At 37.9% G+C, this 21,648-nt stretch overlaps 1 protein-coding gene across 2 annotated transcripts in view; it reads right to left on the bottom strand.

The window, feature by feature from the left end:
- Window positions 1-6,774: 6,774 nt before the first annotated feature.
- The window catches only part of PPA2 (inorganic pyrophosphatase 2), a 35,058-nt gene continuing 20,184 nt past the window's right edge, over window positions 6,775-21,648 (bottom strand). For both annotated transcript variants that reach the window (XM_005517495.3, XM_014263169.2), the window contains 5 exons: window positions 15,445-15,572; window positions 13,614-13,699; window positions 12,524-12,593; window positions 7,988-8,027; window positions 6,775-6,959 (listed from right to left, as the gene is read on the bottom strand). In XM_005517495.3, coding sequence (XP_005517552.1) covers window positions 6,931-6,959; window positions 7,988-8,027; window positions 12,524-12,593; window positions 13,614-13,699; window positions 15,445-15,572 — 353 coding nt within the window. In that variant the 3' untranslated portion in view covers window positions 6,775-6,930. The remainder of the gene's footprint in view (window positions 6,960-7,987; window positions 8,028-12,523; window positions 12,594-13,613; window positions 13,700-15,444; window positions 15,573-21,648) is intronic.

The following is a 21,648-nucleotide window of genomic DNA, read 5'->3' as shown; positions in this document are numbered from 1 at the left end:
TAACACCTAACTGTCAAACAATAGCACCATGACATTGCAGTGTGGAAGCTGAGGGGTCAGGGTCTGTATAGAGCTCACCTCTTCCACACACCAGCCACTGCCCCTGGGTGACCAACTGGTGCTCACTGCTCCTCAAGTTCTCCATGGCACAACAGCAACAGCATTTAATTCTTCTACCTTATCTTACCTTTTTTTATGCTTATGACTGTTAGCTCTTTGAGGTGCTATGCATATTTTGATGTACCTACTACAATGCCCTCTGATCATGATTACAAGTTCTAATAGATGCAGAAAGTTGTTATGGCTGCAAAATTAGGTTCCTCCATTATTCATATTCTGGAAAATAGCATCTTTAAAATCAGAAAAAACAGCTTCCTAGATGTTATACTGAATGAGAATTTAATTTTTATGGATACTCTGTATTATTTGTAGGGTCAGAATACTTCAGAGCAACATGAAAAATTGAAATTAGTAATTTAAAAATAGGCATTTTTAAATAGGAAAATTTATGATTTAAAAGTCCAGAAAGCAAAACCCAAAGAGAACTGGGAATGAGTCAGCTACATACCCTATTCACTATGCAACTAATCATCATAAAGAAACCATTTCTGCAAAACTTATTTTAATAAACTTATATTTAGAAACAGATTAGGCTTTTAAGTTAAAAGGAAAAAATCCTAAAGTTTTAGGAGTTGCTGTGCAGATATTCAGTAATTGCAACAGCTTGCTTGGTCCCTTCTTGGAAAAGGACATATACCCCATCCCACACCTCATCCCTATTTCTCCCCCTTCTCTAAAAAAATTTCTTTTACATGAGATCACCAGATCATACATTTAGTGACAAATATCACGTGCTGTGCAACTTGCATACACCACACTTTCGGGCAGACCATAAGGATATTGGTATGATTCAGATTAGCTATACTATGTATGCAACAAAGAACCCGTACGTCACAGAAATAGCATTATGATATTTTCAAGAACTGTGTCACTTCTTCCAAGAAGTGTAAATTGAATAGAGACATCTAAGACTAATTTGCATTTCAGTTGGAGATATCTTGAACCATTCCAGCTCAAGATAAAGTGCTAAGTGAATCTGAGAGCAGACTTTACAAAGCAGATTAGTAATTGGGAAAGAACACCTTCACAGAGTCTATAAAGAAGGGACAAAAATGTTCCAGTGACACTTAGGTCCACAGAAACACATTGCCAATCTCTTCTTTTATTGGGACAGGAGATGCCATTTCCTTTCCCACATCTGAGTCCCCTTGTCCTCTCCTCTCGTTCTCCCAGTTGCATGACTAGCTACAACTTTCTTTTCATAAGCACTTCACAATAGCACTTATCCTGACTATTTTCTCTTGCAGGATTTCCCTTCTGTGTACACACAGCAATAGAAACTTTGACAGGATCCCAAAACTCTGAACACTTAGAAGCTCTGAGCTGCCAATCTACAGGGTCAGAGAGACATCTGTTAGTAATCAGACTCCTTTGATCTTTAAGGTTTTTAAGCCATAATGCCCTCAACACTACTGTAACATAAAAAGGTATTATTCCTATTTATAGACACAAAAAGTGAGGGAGAGGTTTGTGTGGTTTGTCAGCCAAAAAGCTCTTGATTCCTTGTATGTTATGAGTTGGGAATCTAGTTAAAGCAATGCAATATGAGGCAAAAGTGAATTTCAGTGAACAGCTGTCCGGGGAATTTTGTCCTCACCTGACTGTACCTTCTGTTTCCTCCCAGCTCTCCAAGGAAAGCAGGTTCCCACTCAGTTAGACGTGATTTTTTTACTACACTGTATATTTTTAAGTACCAGGATATTTTTACTTTGACTCTTAAACCAGCTTTGTTCCCAGGTATCCTATGATTTAAAGTTAACATGCTCAAAACTCCCAGGTGGTCAGGAGTTATACTTTGAATTTGGCATTTCTGCACTCCAAAATAAACCATGACTAGGCCATTAGGCGACTTAAAGGCCTGCTTAAAAATTAATTCTAGTCTTCTGAAGAACTCACAAGTACAAGATGCTCATTTACACCTCGAACTTTCATCACCACTGATGCTCTTTTCACTCTTAAGATACTTATGCCATCAGACAACCCTTGGACAGATCAGTCTGACTGGCAAAGCCTGCATCTTCAGTCAAATCCTGCAGAAAGCCTGTCAGTATAGCCCAGTACTCACTGTAAACAAAGCTGAATGAATCCTACGTCTTTCAAGACACTGGAAGGAGTTCCCCTCTCAATGCTGGGGCAAGTCTCTATTAAAAATCAGACTGCTCATGAAAGAAATTTTTCTATCCATATTACAGATAAAATAAAGATGACTTGGCCTGCCCAAGCCCACAAGGTATGCCCACGCCCACTATGGAAAAGCAGAATTTAAAGTTAATTCTTTGTACTCCAACATAAAGCTTTTGACTACAGGTACATGTTTATTCTTCAGCAAATTAAAAACGTGAAACACAAAATGCTTAAGAGAACCCCCAAACTTGTAGTTGGTGTAACAGCAGCAGGCAGATTACATAGCAAACCAATCAGTGGCATAACACTCCAATATCTCTATCCTCATACACACACCAATAAATGAGCACAAGACTAATAATAGCTACAAATTACCATCATTTCAGTGACTACACTTACACTCTTCATCCCAAAAGAGAAGACTACAGGACCATCCAGTGTTCTATTAGAACTGGACACTGCACAGAAAACAGTTTTTCAGGTCTGAAAAAGCCCCCCTTAGTTTCCAGTTAATATTACTACATACACAGAAGCAAACCACTAGGTGTTCAACTCAACACACAAATTTTCATATGTGCTGTAACATCTGAGTAATGAAAGTATTTTTCTTCTGAAGATAATGAATGACAAAGTTAGTATTAAACTTGGTGACATCTGTAAAGAATCTACAAAGTTTATGCGGATGTTCTAAGGGAAAAAGCTAAAGGGCAGCACTGCTCTGGCACATAAGAAATATTCTTCATGCACAGAATAGTGAAATTATTTTTGGCTTCTGCATTTTCCCTTACAAAGAGAAATCCTTTTTTGACCCTTGCAAGTAGAGCAAATCATCAACAAAAATCTTACATACTGGCTTAGCCTTTTGAATCACTGACAAGACTGACTCAGTTGTAACTCAGCATATCTAGAATGAAATTTTTAAAAAAACATACAGCACTACTTGAATTCTGCCTACAGCACCAGAACATTTTAAAACTTCTGCCACAAGAAGTAGTGAAGAACTAATTAGCCAAAGCTGACAAATAATTGCAAAGTGATAATCTACTGCAGTGAACTTGGCTTTCTTTGGTCTACTCTCTAGACCCCATCTGTAGCTTCAGGAAGAAACACAGCAGTAGCAGTGAGCTGTGAGAAATCAAAGGCTGTTTGGGTGACTCAGTGAACACTTCTGAGCACCCAGGTCATATCTGCATAACCTAAGAGACTCCCAGGAAGTAAACTCAACAATATATACAGTTGCTGCTTTCCATTATCTTTCCCCACAGGGATGGCCAAAGATTAAAGCACTATTTCTGAGCACTCAGGGGATGCAACTACAACTTTTGTGTGGTAGGTAAATATTCTTCTTCCTTGGCAAGTACATCCTATTGACCTCTCCATTCACATGAAGTCCGCATTGTTATGTATTGCCCTTATTTTCAGGTGTGTTTTTAAGCATTTCAGTCACTCCTATTTAGAGTTCTATTCTTTATTTTATTTGCTTGAACCTCTTAGATTCTTTCTGTTCTCTGCAAGCAAGCTTTTTCCCTATTTGTTCTCTAAATCCCAGAACTCTTTTCCATCAGGAGTGGAACCCATGTTGTCATACCTGATAGGAAATCACCTTACACTTTACAGCAGAGGCAGAAAAAACCAACCCTTTGCACCCTACTGATGTGACACTGGGTCTGTCTTTTCACCAGAGAAACTGAACTACAAGGCATCAAAAAGATTCAGTCCCAGCAAAAGCAAAGGGAAGCATGGAATAGTTCAATCAGCTTAATACTGCTTTATGCTGTAGCTTACAAGCGTTAAACAAAGAAAAGTTATGGCAAAGTGTAGTATCTTCGTGCATAACATCTACAAACAGTTCTCCCAAACATACCTCAGAATGACTTCCTATTCTTCCAGAGGTTTTCCAAGTATATCCATTATTACTAACAGCATGAAAATAAAATCCTAACAGGAACAATACCATCCTATTTTCACAGTCCTTTTATTTTCACACTTTAAAGAATAACGAACATTATTTCTACGTAAGTACAACTCAAACCCTACTTTCGACTGGGGGGATTGATGTGTGAACTCCATGCCAGTGAAAGGTACTACTCTGAGCAGCAGCTAATGATTTATGTAAGTAAAAAGAGCCCTCACTGTCACAAGAGCAAGGGGCATAAAAAGGTAACCTCTCTCTCCAAAAAGAGGAAATCATGATGAAAATTTATCTTGAGAGAAGTATATACATGTAAGTATTACAGAACAAAATACAGTTAAGATGGATTTATTTCCTGGAGAAAAAAAAATATGTTTCTCTTCATGTCCTCATTTCCAGGAGGTATTAGTATCAGATATAAAAAAGTTCCTTTCATAAAACAATTGAAAAGTGGACACTGCTACACTTACCTTCCTGCTAAAATGAAAACAATTTTAAATAGAACAATATACGCAAATAAATACAAACAGAAGACCTAGCCTGTGAAAAAGCAAAAATAAAAAAATGCTTATTTCAGACTTCTTTTCCTGCAATCTGAAAAATATATTCTAGTTTCTCTGTCCCATCTCTCTACATCTCCTTCATTATGCTTAATTTCTGAAACGCGCATCAGTGGCATTCAGTACATTCTCCCAGCAGGGCTATGTGTAACAGCACACCTTTATATCCCGCCTGGGAAAAATCTTCAGAGAATCAGACAATGATCATGAACACTTTCCTTTCCTTCAAACTACTTTCACCATGACAGTCATCTGTTTATATATTCAATGTGAAAGAAATACTTAAAGATTTTCAAATTTATGGTAGTATTAGGCATCTCTGATTATTTCAGTTTTCCCAAGTACTATTTGTTATTTCCCTGCACAAAGTCTTAACTGATTTAGAAATTTATTTTTGCTTCTGAGATTCATAACCACATTCCATAAATATACTTAGAAATTAAAGAATACCACCAAAATTTACTTGACGTAAAAATGAAGTAACTTATGGTCTACCCTTGACAGTTCAGCACAGGTACATTTGTAATCAATATTTGGTTTTCACATGGGTACAACTTTTCACTCAATGTCTAAAAAACAAAGGTAAGAAAAAGGAAAATAATTTAATTTTACACAGTGCCCTTCATTGTTCAGCCGTCTTCAAGTACTTCACGAAACACTCCTAGGTGTACTACCATATGGACAAATACAGCAGCTGTTCTGTGAGCTACAAGAGCCCACGTCTAACCAGAGGAATCTCATCCTGAGAGGCTGCATGCAAACACAAGGCACTTGAGAAACATTTCCCCTGTTTAAGAAAACCTGGGGGTATAATGGTGCATGTATTTAGAATTCTAAAGTAAAAAATAAAGCATGGGAAATCAGTGCTGTAAGTGTATGTTGGATGCAACGTGTCTCTTGACTACAAAAAATAAAGTAGCCCCTAGTATCTGAAGTTTATGTTGCATTTCCCCTATCACAGCTAAACCCTGTGTATGAAACAAAGCAAAGCTCTAAGCAGATGGAAGAACCCCATCTCCTCCTAAGTGCTGAGGCGCAGCCTGAGATCTCCAAAGTGGCTGGTGCTTGTACACTAAAAAATACACTAGAAGAGTCTGAAGAAGGGAAATTGTATCCTAAAATCAAGGAGACATTCCCAAAGGTGAAATCTTTCTTACCAAAAACTTAACTCTTTGTAAGGAAAAGTTAATCCTCTCTGGCAAGCCACAGCCCAACTTTTGCAGTTCTTTGTCTTCTATTTCCACCCATACTAACCTGTTTCCGTCCTTGGACAAAGCAGACAATGCTCACCTTTGGTCTCAGTAACAAGCTGGATAAAGCTGTCTGTCTATATTATCATTTCCTCTCTTTCTACTTAATAGCTGCCTTTTTTGTCTTTAATGAATGCTGTGGTACATATAGGCCAGACATAATCCTGCAGTAGGAAAAAATGGCAAATATTTGTATTATGAAAGCACAAAGCTTAATTCTGTACATTTTATTAAACTTGGCTCATTGAACAAATAATTATCAAAAGCATACACAGTTCTAAAAATGGAAGCTTTCCATAAGGAAAATCCTTCCTGTGCAATGAAACACACAAGTTATCAAAACAGGATGTAGAACAGAGAGCACATGTGCATCCTTACTTCAATTGTTATGCCATTAGTCCTTGCTAGTTGAATTAATCTTTGGAGGAATGTTGTATTTTTTTTAAAGCAAGCATGCTCTGTTCCTAACTCTATGAAGCCTGCAGAGACAACTGGGCACAAAAGTGAATGCAACTTGGGAAACAGTCACCTATATCAAAGAACATGGAAAACTCCTAAGCCTCTTACATAAAGATTATTGTCGACTTCAAAAGGATTACAGTCAGGGTGGCCAGAAAAGCCCTGAGACAGAAATTAACACCCAATGGCTCAATTATTCAAAAATCTGGAGAACAGAGCTGAAGACAACTTATCTCATTTGGTACACTTCATGAGTGGGTAACAGCAGTTCTGCGATTCAGAAACAAACAAGCAAGCAAGCCCCTCCTTTTCCCTCTGCTCCACCCTACACAGACATAGAAAGGAAACATTCATTTTATTATGGCAGTGTTTATTTACATTTTAGAGAAGGTTTACACAAGCTGAATAGTTGTTTCAACATGAATTCAGCAATCAGTGCTTTTGCTCATCTTCAAAGAAAGGGATGATTTTTAAGATTTGATGATGCACCTTCAGAAGACCTTGATCACTTGGGAAAAAAGTACCAGGAATCAACTAAAACAAACAAAACAAAATACAAGAGTGACATTAGTTCTGTACAACCAGTCATATACAAGCACTTGAAAAAACAACATGCTGCCCTTTAAGCTACCTTCCCTCCCATGACAATACTGCTGTGTTAGCTCTATTCCCCACCCTGTAGGAAGCATGGCCTCAAAATAATATCTGTTCATTTTAACAGTTTGGCTGTACCAATCCTGCAACAAGTTACAACACTGCTGTGATCATCCCTGGAAATCATCACAGATCAGACAGATTATGTATAGTTGTCTGTCAGAGGTCTGAGATCTAATATTTTGGTAAATAAATGCTATTTATTGGCATGCCACATAAAGGCAAATGGAATGCAACTTGCTTTCCCATGACATGGGCTACACAGATGTTGCTTCTCAAACTATTTGGCACTCGGCTCATGACTAAGTTTAACTTAGTATTTCTGTAACTCCCTCCACCTCAAAAAGCACATATGTCTTCTCTATAGTTCCTGCCAGTAGAAAAATCTTTTCTTAAAGGAATTAAAACTGAAAATGTAGGACACATTCTTATTTTTTAAAGAAAAACACATGTTCTGTTAACATGAAAAACAGTCATAACAGTGAAAGGATAAAATTTTGTCTTTAAAACTTAGAAAAGTGGGTATGGTAATATCAATTTTAGGAAAAGGAGCTGTTTATTTGGTTAGCTACTGTGAGGAATGACAAAAACTACAGCAATGCAACCTATCTCTTTTAAAAGGATAAATGGTATGCATTTGCCTTGCATGATCAGTAAGAGAAAAATTTTGTCTTCCTATCTTTTTATGTAGACTACACTTTCACTCAAAAGTAATCTTCTCCCACAAAGCACTCATGAATTTCTGTTCATATTCTATTTAAGAGGAGACAGGCAATACCATACGACAGGATATAACTATTATAATTTTCATATACACGAAACTGTCTTTTTGCAACAAAACAGTTTTCATGTCAATTTTTAAAGCCAGCAATTAAGAGAAGTCATATGATATCTGAGAAAAAAGGTACCTTCTGGGGAAACAGAATCTCCATTCATAAATGCAGGTGCCTAAAAAAGAGAAAAAAAAAGATAGGGAAAAATATCCCAAGCCAGCATCTCAGTATTTACTTAAGGTTTCACAGATAGCACCCAAATTCAAAGGTATTTTAATGCTGAAGTCAAGAGATATTAACAAAACCAGAACTTTCTGTTGCCCCCACAAGACAATATTCTACCTTACAGATTTCCCACCCCCATTGTACAAATTTATTTGTTGCTCATAAATGACAAAACAAACTCAAGAGCAATGAGTGATAGATTAACACCTTACCTAATGCAAAGGGGATTTTTGATGACTGTATCACCTTTGAGAATAACAGGATTTGTTGTTTACATCTAAAGAATAAAAATGCCTTTCTAGTTACTATACATGTTTCACTGTCAGGTATGCATGTGAATACATACACACACATACAATTTATGTTAAATACATGCAAAGAATTGAAAATAAATGTGTGATGATACTCTTTTATAATTCCATTTTGACATAATAATTCAGTTCTGTGGAAACTGACTATTTGTTTTCAAATTCAGGTCTGGCAAAGTTGGATACATCACTATTCAATCACAGGAGTGCACAGCCTGTCTCGTCCTTTAACTTAAAGGACAAAATTAAAGACACTTTTAACACATCTGGAATCACAGTGACTCATGATGAGGACATAACAATTTTCCATTGCCCTTCCTTAGCACAGCAGCACTGAGGCTGAGCTGCACTGGTGTGACACAGCCTTCCTGCATCTGAGCAGGCACGGGGCTCTAAACACTGAAGAGCAGAACAAAGCCTGTGAGGAGAGAAGGAAGAAGCAGGATTCTTCTTCCCACATTACCCAGGATAATTACCTGCACAGGGCGTATGTGACTGCTCTGAAAGGAGGTACCAGTATGACAAACATAACCCAGGTCATATCACCAGAATATCCCCTCTCTTTCCAGCAAAACCCAAGCTTTATCTTGTAAGGCAGGGAGAACCAGAGGTCACCATTTATAAGCAGGTGCCTGCCACTTCTGGGATATCTGCTCAAAAAGCTTGAGATAATGACTCAGTATTTTCCCACCACAACCAGATCAAAATCTCATCCCACTGAACCAGGAATCTCTTCACTACACAACACTTTCATCTGGAACACCATTTAAAAGCCATATAAATAATTAATAAAAACAAACCCCAGACTAACACCCCCACCAACCTTTTGTTTTCCAACTGGCCACTACACAGAAAATTCTACCTTTACTAAATCCCAAATGGAAATGTTCTCACAGAAAGCATGTAGGGAGAAAGGCAGTCAACAAACTTTCCTGCTTATATTGGAATTATTCAAAACACATCAATAAATATAGACTCAAATTTGGTTGGAGATTTTCTTAAATTACCAGGAAAATCAAAATACTTTTCCCTGTAAAGCACTGTTCTGCATTTTATCAAAAGACACATAATCTAGCAAAGCTTTCCTAGTTCACTTTCCACTATTATAAGGAAAGAATTATGTGACAAGTCTGAGAAACACTGCTCTACTACTATATATAGATTGTCTTGGAGATTTTCCAATTTGAAAAGTCCTCAGCAGCTTCTTCACAGAGCAAGCAATTCTTAGGATTAATATTAAACAAAGGCTCAGCGGCTCTGGTCAGTTTTACAGATGGCAACACTTAAAAGCCTGAAATAAACAGTGTATCTTAGCACTAACACATTCATCCACAAAGCCCTATTCCTCCTGGGTTTAGTGTGCAACATATACTGACACTGTTGCTGAGACACAGATGAAACAACTTACAGAGGCTAGAGAACACTAGAAATTTTCACTATGTACTGTTAAAATTCATCTAGATTTGTAGTTGCAAGGCTGGTTAAAATATTCAGTATGTGCTCTTACATGCACGGATTATCTTCCATCTCTTTGGAAATGACTGGTCATGGCAATTCACCTGCTATGGAAGCATTCTTAGCTTGCCCCCAATACAGATGACAGTACGCATGCCAACCATCTAGAAACTCACTCAGTGGAGTGGAAATTCCCCAACCCAGACAAGCCACTCTATTTCCTCATCTGTAAACTAACAAAAGGTCAAATAATTCTGAAAACGACTGGACTACCTTGGGAACCACCCAAAAAAAAATCTATAGGAAATTCTGATTAGTGAACACTTGATAAGAACTTGAGTATTTTCCATTTGGTTCTGTTATAGTTCTCTTGCTCACCATGAAAACTGTTCCACAGCAATAGTGAGTGTTGTCTTTTTGTGTCTTCTTTGGGTTTTTTTTGTTTTGTTTTGGGTTTTTTTTGAGAAATCAATCTGATTAAGATTTAAGATCTGATTTAAGGCAATAATCACTTGCTTAAAAATGCTGCAACTGAAATCTGATGCTGGAAAAAGAACTGTAGGGAACCAGCTCTCACAGCAAAAAAAGCTCCAAAATTTTGCAGTAGCTGAAATATGTCTCTCACTGTACTTGCATACAAGATCTCTGCTTCAGCTTTCATTATTTTGTTTTTATCCAGGAGCTAATAGATGGATAAAAAATAGAAGAAAATGTATCTGTTTTTAGTTTAAATTAAAAAAGAAATCAAAACCCTCTGCAAACACAGGCAGCTTTCATTTGAAATCACCACAGCCATTAAAATTCTGCAGCCAACACTCACGTACTTTCACTTCGGTGTGAGATGAATGTCTGACAACCAAAGCATGCAGTGTAGTGTACTAGACAAAAACATACCTGCTTAAAATGTGCAAAGTCAGCCTCCCTGCTTATATTTAGAGTTCAACTATCCTCAATTCCTATTTCAAGGCCATTTTACTTTTTTTAGTTATTGCAGATCGGCAAGTGCATGGAGCATGAACAATATTTATAATAGACTATTGTATACTTTCCCCGTCTGGAAAGTACCAAGAGGCAGCACCCTACAAAGACACAATTTAAATACTTAGACTGAACTGAAACAGAATGATGGAAAGGAGTATGTGGAAACAACTTCATAAAAACACTATCACTTAAAAGAATGTGAGGCACAAAAAAAAAAACCACAGTAAGTGATACTATTTGATAAGAAGGGAAGCTTTCAAATAAAAAAAAGGCATTAGTTTGATACAAGGTATCTATCTCATGAACTTATTTTACTAACTTCCTCCCCTCCCCAAAAACCACGGGAAAAAAAGATTTTGTAATTGAAAAACAAAATAAGACATACTGCTGATTTAGTAATTACTTATCCTGCATGCCTCAAAGTACAAAGAGCAGAGAATGCAAAAGGAAATATTCCTTTGCACATTTGTCACCATTCAAATATATTTGGACTTGAATTTAAAGCTGCATTTGAAGACTCATAAAGTTATTGTAAAATTGAAAGTACAGAGAAGGTAAACACTTGCATATAGCTGTGACTGACATGTCTAAAAACATATTTGAATTCCAAAATGAGTATTTTCTTTCATTTAAGTTTACAGTCCCATTAACACTCACAAATGTAACACTGAGGTACTTTAAAAGAAGGGCTGAAAGCAAGGTATCTGAAGAGGAAAAAGTTTGGTTTGACACATCTTTGTGACTTAAACCAACACTTCTTTGCAGTTGAGAGTCTTATTTGCTTGTGACAAAACAGCATCCAGGACAACACATTCTTACTAGAAATGCTGTGGGAATGTTAACTCCACAGACAGTGGACTGTGTGTCCTTTGACACCTGGAGTTGCATAATTGCTGTGACTGTTGAGGCAAAACACTGGGTGCCCTGGCAGCCATGCACAGATGCAAAATACCTCATGTGGTCATGAGCACAGGCTCAATCACAGCCTGTGTTAGAAAAGAAAAAGTAATACTTGGGGGCACATTTCTCCATGTAATTTCTGGTAACCTTGCTTAATTTCTGGCATCCAAACTAGAATATTTTAAAATGGAAAAAATTCTCCTCCACTAACATTTGCACATGAAAGCATCAAACCTGCAGGACATTTTTCTTGCCTGAACAGGAAACCTGCATGTTTTAATTTTATGTTAATTTTTAGAATGTGACAGGTATTCTTTAAGAAACATTCAAATAAGCATCCCCTCTCTCAAAGCATTGCATTTAATTATGCAAGTAGACAAACAAAGGATCTGTTTAGTGATTAGGGAATACAGTCAGCTAGTCAATGAGTTCTAACACTGGGTGGTAACTCATGGCAACAGGGGAGACAGAGAAGACAGCAGGCTAGATACAAATAGCAGTCCATCTTGCTATTCAGGATCAGAAGAGACAGCACTGCAGAAGGAGAAAAAACAAAACAGAAAAACTCCACCAGAGCAGTAATGAACCTTCCAGAAAACACAACTGGACCACAGCAATGAAAGGATTATATTACAATGCTTACATTTCTCCAACCTTTCTGCTCCTCCTTTTACTTGAATTTTTGCTTAATGAAAGACCATTTCAATTTAGCCTTTTTATTTCAGTTTTGGAGCTCTGAACAGTCTTTCCAATTGATCATTAAAAGAAAAAAAGGGGTGGAAAAAAAAGTAAGTATCCTTACTGACTGCACAATTGATCGGGCATCCTCCTCACTGCAACAAAATGGGCTGCCACTCACCAGAATATTTGTGCTGAAAAATAAAATTAAAAACATGTTTTATCCATCAGTGGAAAAGAGCTACACACAATTAAGTAATTACAGAAAAAAAACCCACCAAAAAACTGTCACATATAAAGCTCAGAAATGAGTATTTGCAAGAAATAAGGAAGCCAAAACCACAAAATAATGTTGGAAGGAATAGATGTGTGGAAGAGTGTTCTTTGTTTCTTTGAGCTTGAGGAGATGTGTAGGCTGTGTATTCTGTATTAATGCAAGCAGTGCTCACTCTCAGTGCTTCTGAGCTGCTGCTTGGGTACAGTGTAGAGGACTACTGTCAAGAAGCTAAATCCTCCCAAGAAGTCAGTAGAATTAAACTGGCACTTCCTGGAGGAGCTGAGGAACACCTAGATGGCTAGCAGAGATGATGTTAATATATCCCATCTCTTGTGCCTTGCAGGATGGCCAGATTCTGTGGCAGATCATGGAAATAGCAGCAGGTTACTTCAACAACCTACCTGCACCATGGAAAAAGAAGGAAAAACAGGCCAAAATTCTGCTCCTACATAAAGCAGCAGAAACCTGTAGTACCCAGACAAACTCTGGGACCACATCCTTGGCAGAAATGTTTCCCTATGAATCTATATCCTTTCACACTGGAAGTGTGATCAGGAGTTTTTAAGGTCCTACAGAATAAACTGCATGAACTTCCAATTCTCCAAAGCAAGAGAATGAAAAATTACAAGAGGACCAAGATTCTCCTGAAACAATTCTAAACAAACACTCTGGGGCCATTTCTCAAAAGCTGAAGTAGTGAATGTCACATCTATGTAATCAATATATTTCTGGAACCACTTACCAGTAAATCACCATCATCATTATACAAGGAGCAATTAGTCAGTCATTCTTTATTATCAATTAATTATCAAATCCATGAATATTCCTGTAATCTCAAATTTCAAAAAAATCTAAGCAGTTCATGGACAGCTGCAACTTGCTGAATAGCACCAGTATAGCACAGTATGAAGAGCAAGAGATGGGACTGGATACATACCACTTTATAGTACTTCCATTAACTTTTTTATGAAGCAAAGCCTTCCAGTGTTCATGGGTAGATTTAATAATTTCAACAGCAAAATCCTAGTTTACAACAAGGAAAGTTTTGTAAATTAAAATGTTACTAAACAGAAAAAAACCACAGAACTAGTTTATTAAAACATACTATTTCATGTGTTATTTTAAGGCACCTCCTTTGAGGCCTCATTAAATTTCTGGAGAATGTAACACCCTTTTTATGTAAAGAAACAAACTTCACTATTTGTCAAATACACTGGCAACACATTCAGGACTTTCCCTCAGTCTTCACTAAAAAATGAATGCTACATGAATGAAATGAAATCAGCTCTAGAAGCTAAGGAGATTGCTACTGCTGTAGAGAATTGTACCAGGCTGTAAATGGGATCAAGTGTGTGAGCTATGACTTGACCCTTACAAATAAAAGTCAGAGTTTGAGTTTCCCCTCCAGAGGCATAATATGAATTTACTTCATTAATGCCCAATCATATACTTAAGCATTTGCAAGAACATAACATGTCAGCTGCTTAACAGTTTCTGCTTGTTTGAAACAAAAATAATATTGGGGGTGGGGCTGGAATGAAAAAGCTTCGAAAAATTAAAGTAAAATAAGCCCTCAGTGTCCAGATGATGACTGCTAGACTTGCAAAAAGCTGCCAACTGAACATTCACATTTGTTAACAAGGAGTGACTTGGAAAAGTGCCACTGGAACATTGTGAACTTCACCAGAGCTGCTGGAGCACAGCCACAGCTGCCTCACCACATCCTGGGTCTCCAGAACTGCCTGAGAATTATTCAAGTGCTCCAAACCAGCTATCTCAGGGCATTTAGTGCCTCCAGGCCAAACTCCAATGACCTGACCGGGATACACTGTCCTACTGTCACTCTACAGCACAGGAAAACCTCTAAGAGCAGTTCCTGGGAACACAGGAGAGAGATCAGGTTACCAAACCTTACAACTCCACAACTGATTGATTTAGAAGTACAGAGTGGAGTCAGGGCATTTCTTTAACCAGACAAAGTATGTGAAGTTGCCTGTGCTGGTTAGAAGGTGCTGTGCTGGTTATGTAACTTTGATAGTACCCTGTTAGACTGAACTGGCTGACACATGGACATCATTCATGAGAAATCTCTGATTCTTTGCCAAAATAATCTACACAGAACATGCAATATACAAGTTGCAAAGCAATTTTACTCAAAACATATCCAATTTCCCTGGAAAAATCCAGGTATTTCCTTCAACAAGGTCTACTCCCTGGTCTGATCTCCTTTCAAACACTGGCCATTTTTACTGTAAGTAGTTTAAAATGCCATTAATTCTTTTCTAAAAAAAAAAAAAAAAAAGGAAAACAATTTTTCAGCCTTCAAGCCCTTCAAATGTTTTTACAGAGATTTGGCAGAAATAAGTATGCCTTAAGCAAATACCAAATATGAAAAAATCTGTAACCCAGTGTCTTAAACTGCATACCCTTAAAAAAAGTCAGAAAAATTTACCAACAGGACTAAAATAACACTTGAAAAGGCAACTGATTCATTACTCTGACACAGATGTACGTGTAAATCTCATCAGGATTAGGACTAAATTTTTTTTTCGGACTTTTTTTAATGAGCTATGCATTTTTCCCTGACCAAAATGGAAGGCAGCAAACGTTACTTAATCCTAGCCTAATAAATTGTATGTGAAAGTCAAAACCCCCATCAAAACTCTTCATTCAAAGCCTGCTCCTTTACAAGTCCAAAAATTCTAGCATGTATTATTATAGAGTCCACATGACAGAATGATTCATTTTTAATTTTGCATTATCTTCACCTTGTTTTTAAATTCTCCATTAAAAGCAAAGTGATTTTCTGGTTTACCATCAGGGACTTTGTATAATTGGAACCAGTCAATTGTAGCCTCAAGATAACCTGGTTTGTGCTTCTTGACATCATCGATATCTGTAGGTTAAAAAGATTTTAAAATAAATAAATAAATAAGGACTGATCACAGGTTTCAGAACATTAATTTTTAAAGTTTTCCTAAAGAATATGCAGCAATTTGATTTCACTGAGTACTTTCAGCATCATTGATAAACTTCACGTTATTACATTAGCTGCCCATAATTGCTACTTTATGATTTCACAACTACACTAAGCAGGTAAACCAGTCATCTCCTGTCCTTCATTAATTAAGACCCAAAGGTACAATGAATAAAAGGACCATATTTGTGACAGGAAAATAAAATTCCATATTTATCTCAGTAGGTAGCTCTTGCAATACTTAAGATTATTCACTGAGGTAATTTTTTCCTCCAGCAACTGTAGGTGCTACGAGCATTTTTTTGTTAGTGAAAGAATAGCTATAAAAACAATTTCAACACATGGATCTTTAAACCAGCACCTCTAAACAAAATACAGACTAGATTTGTCAACATATTTAAAGGCACTCCTTTGATCACATTAGTTCCAAATTCATCCTCTTCAAGACGCGATAGAGACGTGCCAGGAGCTCTGAACGCTAACTTTACTGATAACCTTGTGGTATCTGCATATTCACAGTGATAAACAATTCTACCTCTACAATCCTGATGGACATGAGAGACACAAAGAAGAATGTACTTCATTCGTGGGACACCCTCATGAGGCAGAGGTTAACACTGCCATTGTGTGTAAAGAGATGAAACATCACAGTAATTCTGCTTGAAGACTACACTGCCATATAAACGTTGCATTTCTTGATCTTACACCCCTTACCTGCTGTGCATATCAAATTTTAACAGACTGTTCTTTGAGACTACCACCACTTCTGTCACTTGCAATGGCCTAGTCCAATCAACCCCGTAACAAATTAACTCCCTGGCAACATATTTATATGGAAAAGCTTTCAACTAATTTCTAAACTGATTATTTTAATGTGATAAAGGATTTTGTCCATCCCAGAAGCGAAATACTTTGCAACTGGTGTAATCTTTTATTTCCTTTCCACAGTCACTTCTGAGGGAAATGAGAGCTAATTTTTTACTGCTGTAGTCTACCAACTATTTCATAACCTCACTGTGCTCACACCACTTTCCATGGTGTTACTCTCCTCCAGTGTTTTGCAAGTCACTCACTCATGTCTCCCTTCCTTATTCCTTCTTGCTCTCTCTCAATACTGCCTGGTTACTTCATTTTCTTCTCCCATAGATATGCCTCACTTGATGACATCTGGTTTGCAGTGATTTGCAGTGACTCTTCTGTCTATCCAGTCCTATAAAATCAGAGTTGCTTAGTCCATGGAATTTATACCTAGTCATGTGCTTTCCATCTTTAAGTGCCTAAATGTCTTGTAAAATTTCACTGTGACCCTGAACAAAAACATTAAAATATTTCTAAAGAGAACAATAAGAGAAGAGAAAAGGTCTTGTGCTACAGACCATTCAATTCTCAGTAGACCACCAAGAGAGATGACATGTAGACTGAACTGGGAGGCCAGACCTATGTGAGAAGACATTCTGAGTGTTAATAGACATGTCATAGATGCCACTCCCAAATTCCACTGCATTACCACTACACAAAGAATAAAACATAAAACCTTGAAGAGCCCATGTAAATTTTTGCTTTGCACACACTTAACAGCTACGTGTTTATAGGCTCGGAGTAAAATGTACTTTGAACTTGGCTGCTGGCCATCTGTCTGCAGGAGATCAGGGAATTTCACTGGCAGAATCCCAGAAAAAAGCAAGGGTACATAAGGCTGTACTAGAGGCAGGTCTTCTAGCTGAAATATGTGCTTAAGAGCACAAGATTTCCACTAGGGTGGGTGGGCTAGACCAACCAAGTAGGAATGATTTAGAAAAGGGTGGGATCTTGGTTGGAGGCAGAATGCTTCATCAGGGCACTAATAAAACTGCAGCCCCAATTCAAATCAGGACTCCAATGTATCATCCTGTTCTCTCCAAGAAAGAGAACATCCCTCCTCCAACTTGAACTGTTGTCATCTCCTCCTCGTGAGGTTTGAATTCACAATATCTAACACTTGTTGGAGAGACAGTATCTCCTCAAGTCTGTAAAGCAAACCAGGCTGCTGCAGCAATTTCCTTGGGTCCCAGCAGTGGACAAACTCCAGACCTCCATCTCCAGATACTACTTAAATTCAAGCATTTTTTCTCACACTGCTGCTCCTTTTTTCTGATCCTGTTCCAGCACATGTCTCTCCTAACTCTGCTTCTCCACTCCCCCTATTTGGTTATTTGCCTCCTACTCCCATAAAAACTGTTCATCAAAAGTGCTTTACAGTCTACTAACTGGCACTCGGCACTTTTCTCCACCTGTTCTTCCTTATTTATAGGTTTTACTTATACTTTTTTGAAGGACTCAAATATTAGGATAGGCTTTGAGACAGACTTTCATTATCTCCTTTTGTTAGACATTCTGTCTTCATGGATTCATGAATTTCACACTCACTCTACTGGAAAATACCTTGCCTAAGTAAAATGACTAAACACAATCATACTACAGCATTATATGGATGCTGCATATTCTCATTTTGAAGACTTAAGAAAGGTGGCATTGGTTGCTTTTATTTCCTGGGTTCCTTGCAAGTTTTTCTGCTTCATCCCTATGCTTCACTTCATTGTTCTTTACTATAAAGGACCGCTACTGAACATCAAATGAAAATTGCAGGCTTGATTTTAAAAAGAAGACTCCAGAACATCTGTATTATAATGGAAGTTGGTGTCAATCAGAAGAAAAAAGTGCAACAATGCAACAAAACAAACCCCAAGAAAGTATCAATGCTGTTGCTGTCAAGTCAGCATGCAATGCAAAATACAAGGAAAACAGCAGCTCTTGCATCACTCATTCAATAGCCACCTCTTCAGTTCATTAAAAGTAACCATGGAAAAAAACAACTAACAAAAGACAGTTTGTTTTCCACTGAAATCTAAACAGCCTCTTTGGGATATCAGGGGGAAAGGAGAAAAACCACACTCAGAAAACAGAAAAGTAAGCAAAGAAAGGTAAAAAAGAAGATCACAATAAGCATTACTATCACTTACTACACTAATATCCACAGAAGATAGCTTCAAATTATCATGATTTTTGAAAAACAAAACAACTTAGATGTCTTTTATGCAGTAAGCATTGTTAAGACACTCTTTTTTGACCATGACTGCTTCTCCTCCCTTAGAGCTATGTACTCACACTGATGTTAAAAGGGGCAGGTTTGGGAGCAGCAAGTGTGTACATGGCCCAAAGCAGTTTCATCTCTGCCAGCAAGCCCTGCTCAAACTGGCAGAGCAGGTCAGGCTCCTGCAGGTACATTATCAGCACATCCCCACGGGGCTCTAAGTGGGAATTTCACTGTACTGCCTGCATACAACCATAGGTCTAACTTTTCTGGGCACCAAAGTTAAGCACCAAAGGTTAAAAAGAGACAGAGGATGATATTAAGGGTTGCAGTTCAGTGATCATAATGAAAATCTCTAGAGGCTGGCACCAAGAGCTGCTGCATGCTAGCTCTCTGTCAAGGGAGTGAGCCAACATGACTGCATATCCCAAATCTAGTTGGCTTTACAGAAGAGAGCAACAAAAGCATTTGTACAAAACTACTGTTTTTAGTACAACAGATGCTGCTTCTTGCAAGCAAAGCTAAAACAACATGTTTGCAGCAAGCTTTCTAAACAAGGTTTGTGGGAAGAGAGGACATATGTTTTCAATAACATCTTCTAAACATTTACAGGAAGCAGCAGCAACATTCCATATAAAGGCATTTGGTGTGTTTTGTGCAGGGGGTAGGAGGGGAGCCTTGGTACAGCTAATTAATTTCTTTATATTGAGCGCTTACACAAATCCACAACATAAGTCTTCTAAGCCTCTGCTGCTTCTCTATGAATAAATACACTCACATGCTAAGGTCTGCAACAATATATGGTACAAGATATACAATAAGCCTTAGTTTTGCCATTTAGGGCTTGATCACTAAACCCTATCTTGAGATGCACATTGTAAAAGAAGCATGGCAACACAACACAGTTAACTACACCAGTGCCAGCAAATAGCACAAAAAAGCCAGCAGACATCACCAACTGCTGTTGAATAGATCCTGGCATCCTTCCAGTGAGCAATGGCAGCAAAAATGGCTGCTAAGATTCCAGGCCAGTAAATCACCTCCAAAATGCCACCCAGCATACATGATTAGTCCAATTTGCTGAAGGAGGGCAAGATGACCTTCTGAAAGTCAGACTTCATACGCTGCTTCAAACACAATTCCTGCATCCACTGCCAGTGATTTTTAAAACCTCTTGTCCAACATGAAGATGCCACATACATTTAGACCAAATCATAGCACAAAAGTATCACTCATCCTTTCTGACTCCAAACTAGTGAAGCACATCAGATATACAAGTGAATTCTAATATATTAAATTCAATCCAAACTATGAGATAAGCAGACAAGCAACCTTTCTACTCCAATAATTTAGTTCTCCTCCTGCTTATTTTACAAAAAAAAAAAAAGCCACAAAAAGCAACAACAAAATAAAGAAAGCAGCCAGACCCATTACACCACCAAGGTTTAGTGATTCAGTCTGGAAGGAGCTTTTAGGTCCTTTCTCCAAGTTGCTTGGTCTAAAGTTGCACCACTGGCCCACTAATGGCCATCTGCCTAGCAACTGCCTGAGCAGAAATGCCAACAGCCACAAAGACAGATTTTACTGAAATAGATAAATCTGAAGATCTCTAGTTGCAGTATAAAATAAACTCACACAGATATCTACATCTGACACAAAGCTTGTATTTGGTGTTAGATTGCACCCATACTAACCAGAATTAAGTGCTATTATTTTAAACAGATTCCCTTACAAAGTCAGTCCAAAAAGACACTAAGACCCTGCTATTCCTACTGATGACACAGTCCCGCATTAAACAGGTGCTAAACATTGCCTATAATTCCTGGGTACTGTCACAGTAAACAAGAGTTTCTCCTTGCTCTGCGTGAAAGAGAGAGTTCTAGCCAGGGTGTCCAATTTAAACTGGTATTTATCTATAAATCCACTAAAAAGTGGAGTGCTATGAATAAACAATGAGAAGCACTCAGAAGTTGTGACTTCTCAGTTCTGACTTCTCTGAAGTCTCAGGAAAATCAATGGCACTTATGAGAACGATCACAATCCCAGAAGGAGAATATCCCAGGTACCTGGGGTGTGCTTGAAGAGGCAAGAGGAGTCAACACACTGTGTGAGCTCAGGATAGGGTTTGCAAGTAATCACCACTCTGGTGTCTTGGAATTATCTTTTCCAAATGTTCACTGGGGGCTCTGCACATACTGAGCTGAAAGCAAATGTAATGATTCTCAGTGCAGTTGGAAATGTTTAACAAATGATACAGAAGTGACTGGACAGGATTAGAAGGCAACACTTAGCCTCATCTTCCCCAGGAGGCCACCTCCGTAACACAGCAGCACATCAATTACAGAGGGAGAGACCGGTTTTATCCATAGCCACCATCCCTTTATGCTGAAATAATTAACAACTTTGGGAAAGGGGAAAAACAAGTATAAAAGGACATATTGTACTGCCTGCTCTGACAGATTTGTTTGTTTTCAGACTGAAGAATGATTGCTGTTAAACACTGCAAGCCAGTCATGTTGTCTGAAAGCAGATGGGGGCTTTTTTCTCCCCCTTTTCTTTCTTTTGTTAATCTTGGGCTGCAACTCCAATCCCAAAGGGAAATTATATTAAATTGGATAAATATTTCTACACTTCTCTGAATCTCAGAACAGTTCTCTTCTTGAAGTTTTGCACATATTCCCTGATAAGAAAGGATGCACACAGGAATCAACCATAGGCAATGGTTTGCTCATTCCTCCCACTCCTTTTTCTTCTTAAGGCTAAAGCTCTTACTCCTCCCCTCCCAAATAAACTAAAGCTGTAATAGAGCGAATATAAACCAGTCATTACCTGGGGAAAAAAACAAACAAACTCAACCAAAAAAACAGAGAGAGCTTTCAAATACAGACGGCTAACACCAATTAATAAATAATATTGGAATAAACT

The sequence above is a fragment of the Pseudopodoces humilis genome, chromosome 6 (genome assembly GCF_049639895.1).
Source record: "Pseudopodoces humilis isolate 2021_Gansu_Grassland_sample_001 chromosome 6, ASM4963989v1, whole genome shotgun sequence".
Classification (NCBI taxonomy): Eukaryota; Metazoa; Chordata; class Aves; order Passeriformes; family Paridae; genus Pseudopodoces; species Pseudopodoces humilis.
This window is presented reverse-complemented; position numbering and strand designations above follow the sequence as displayed.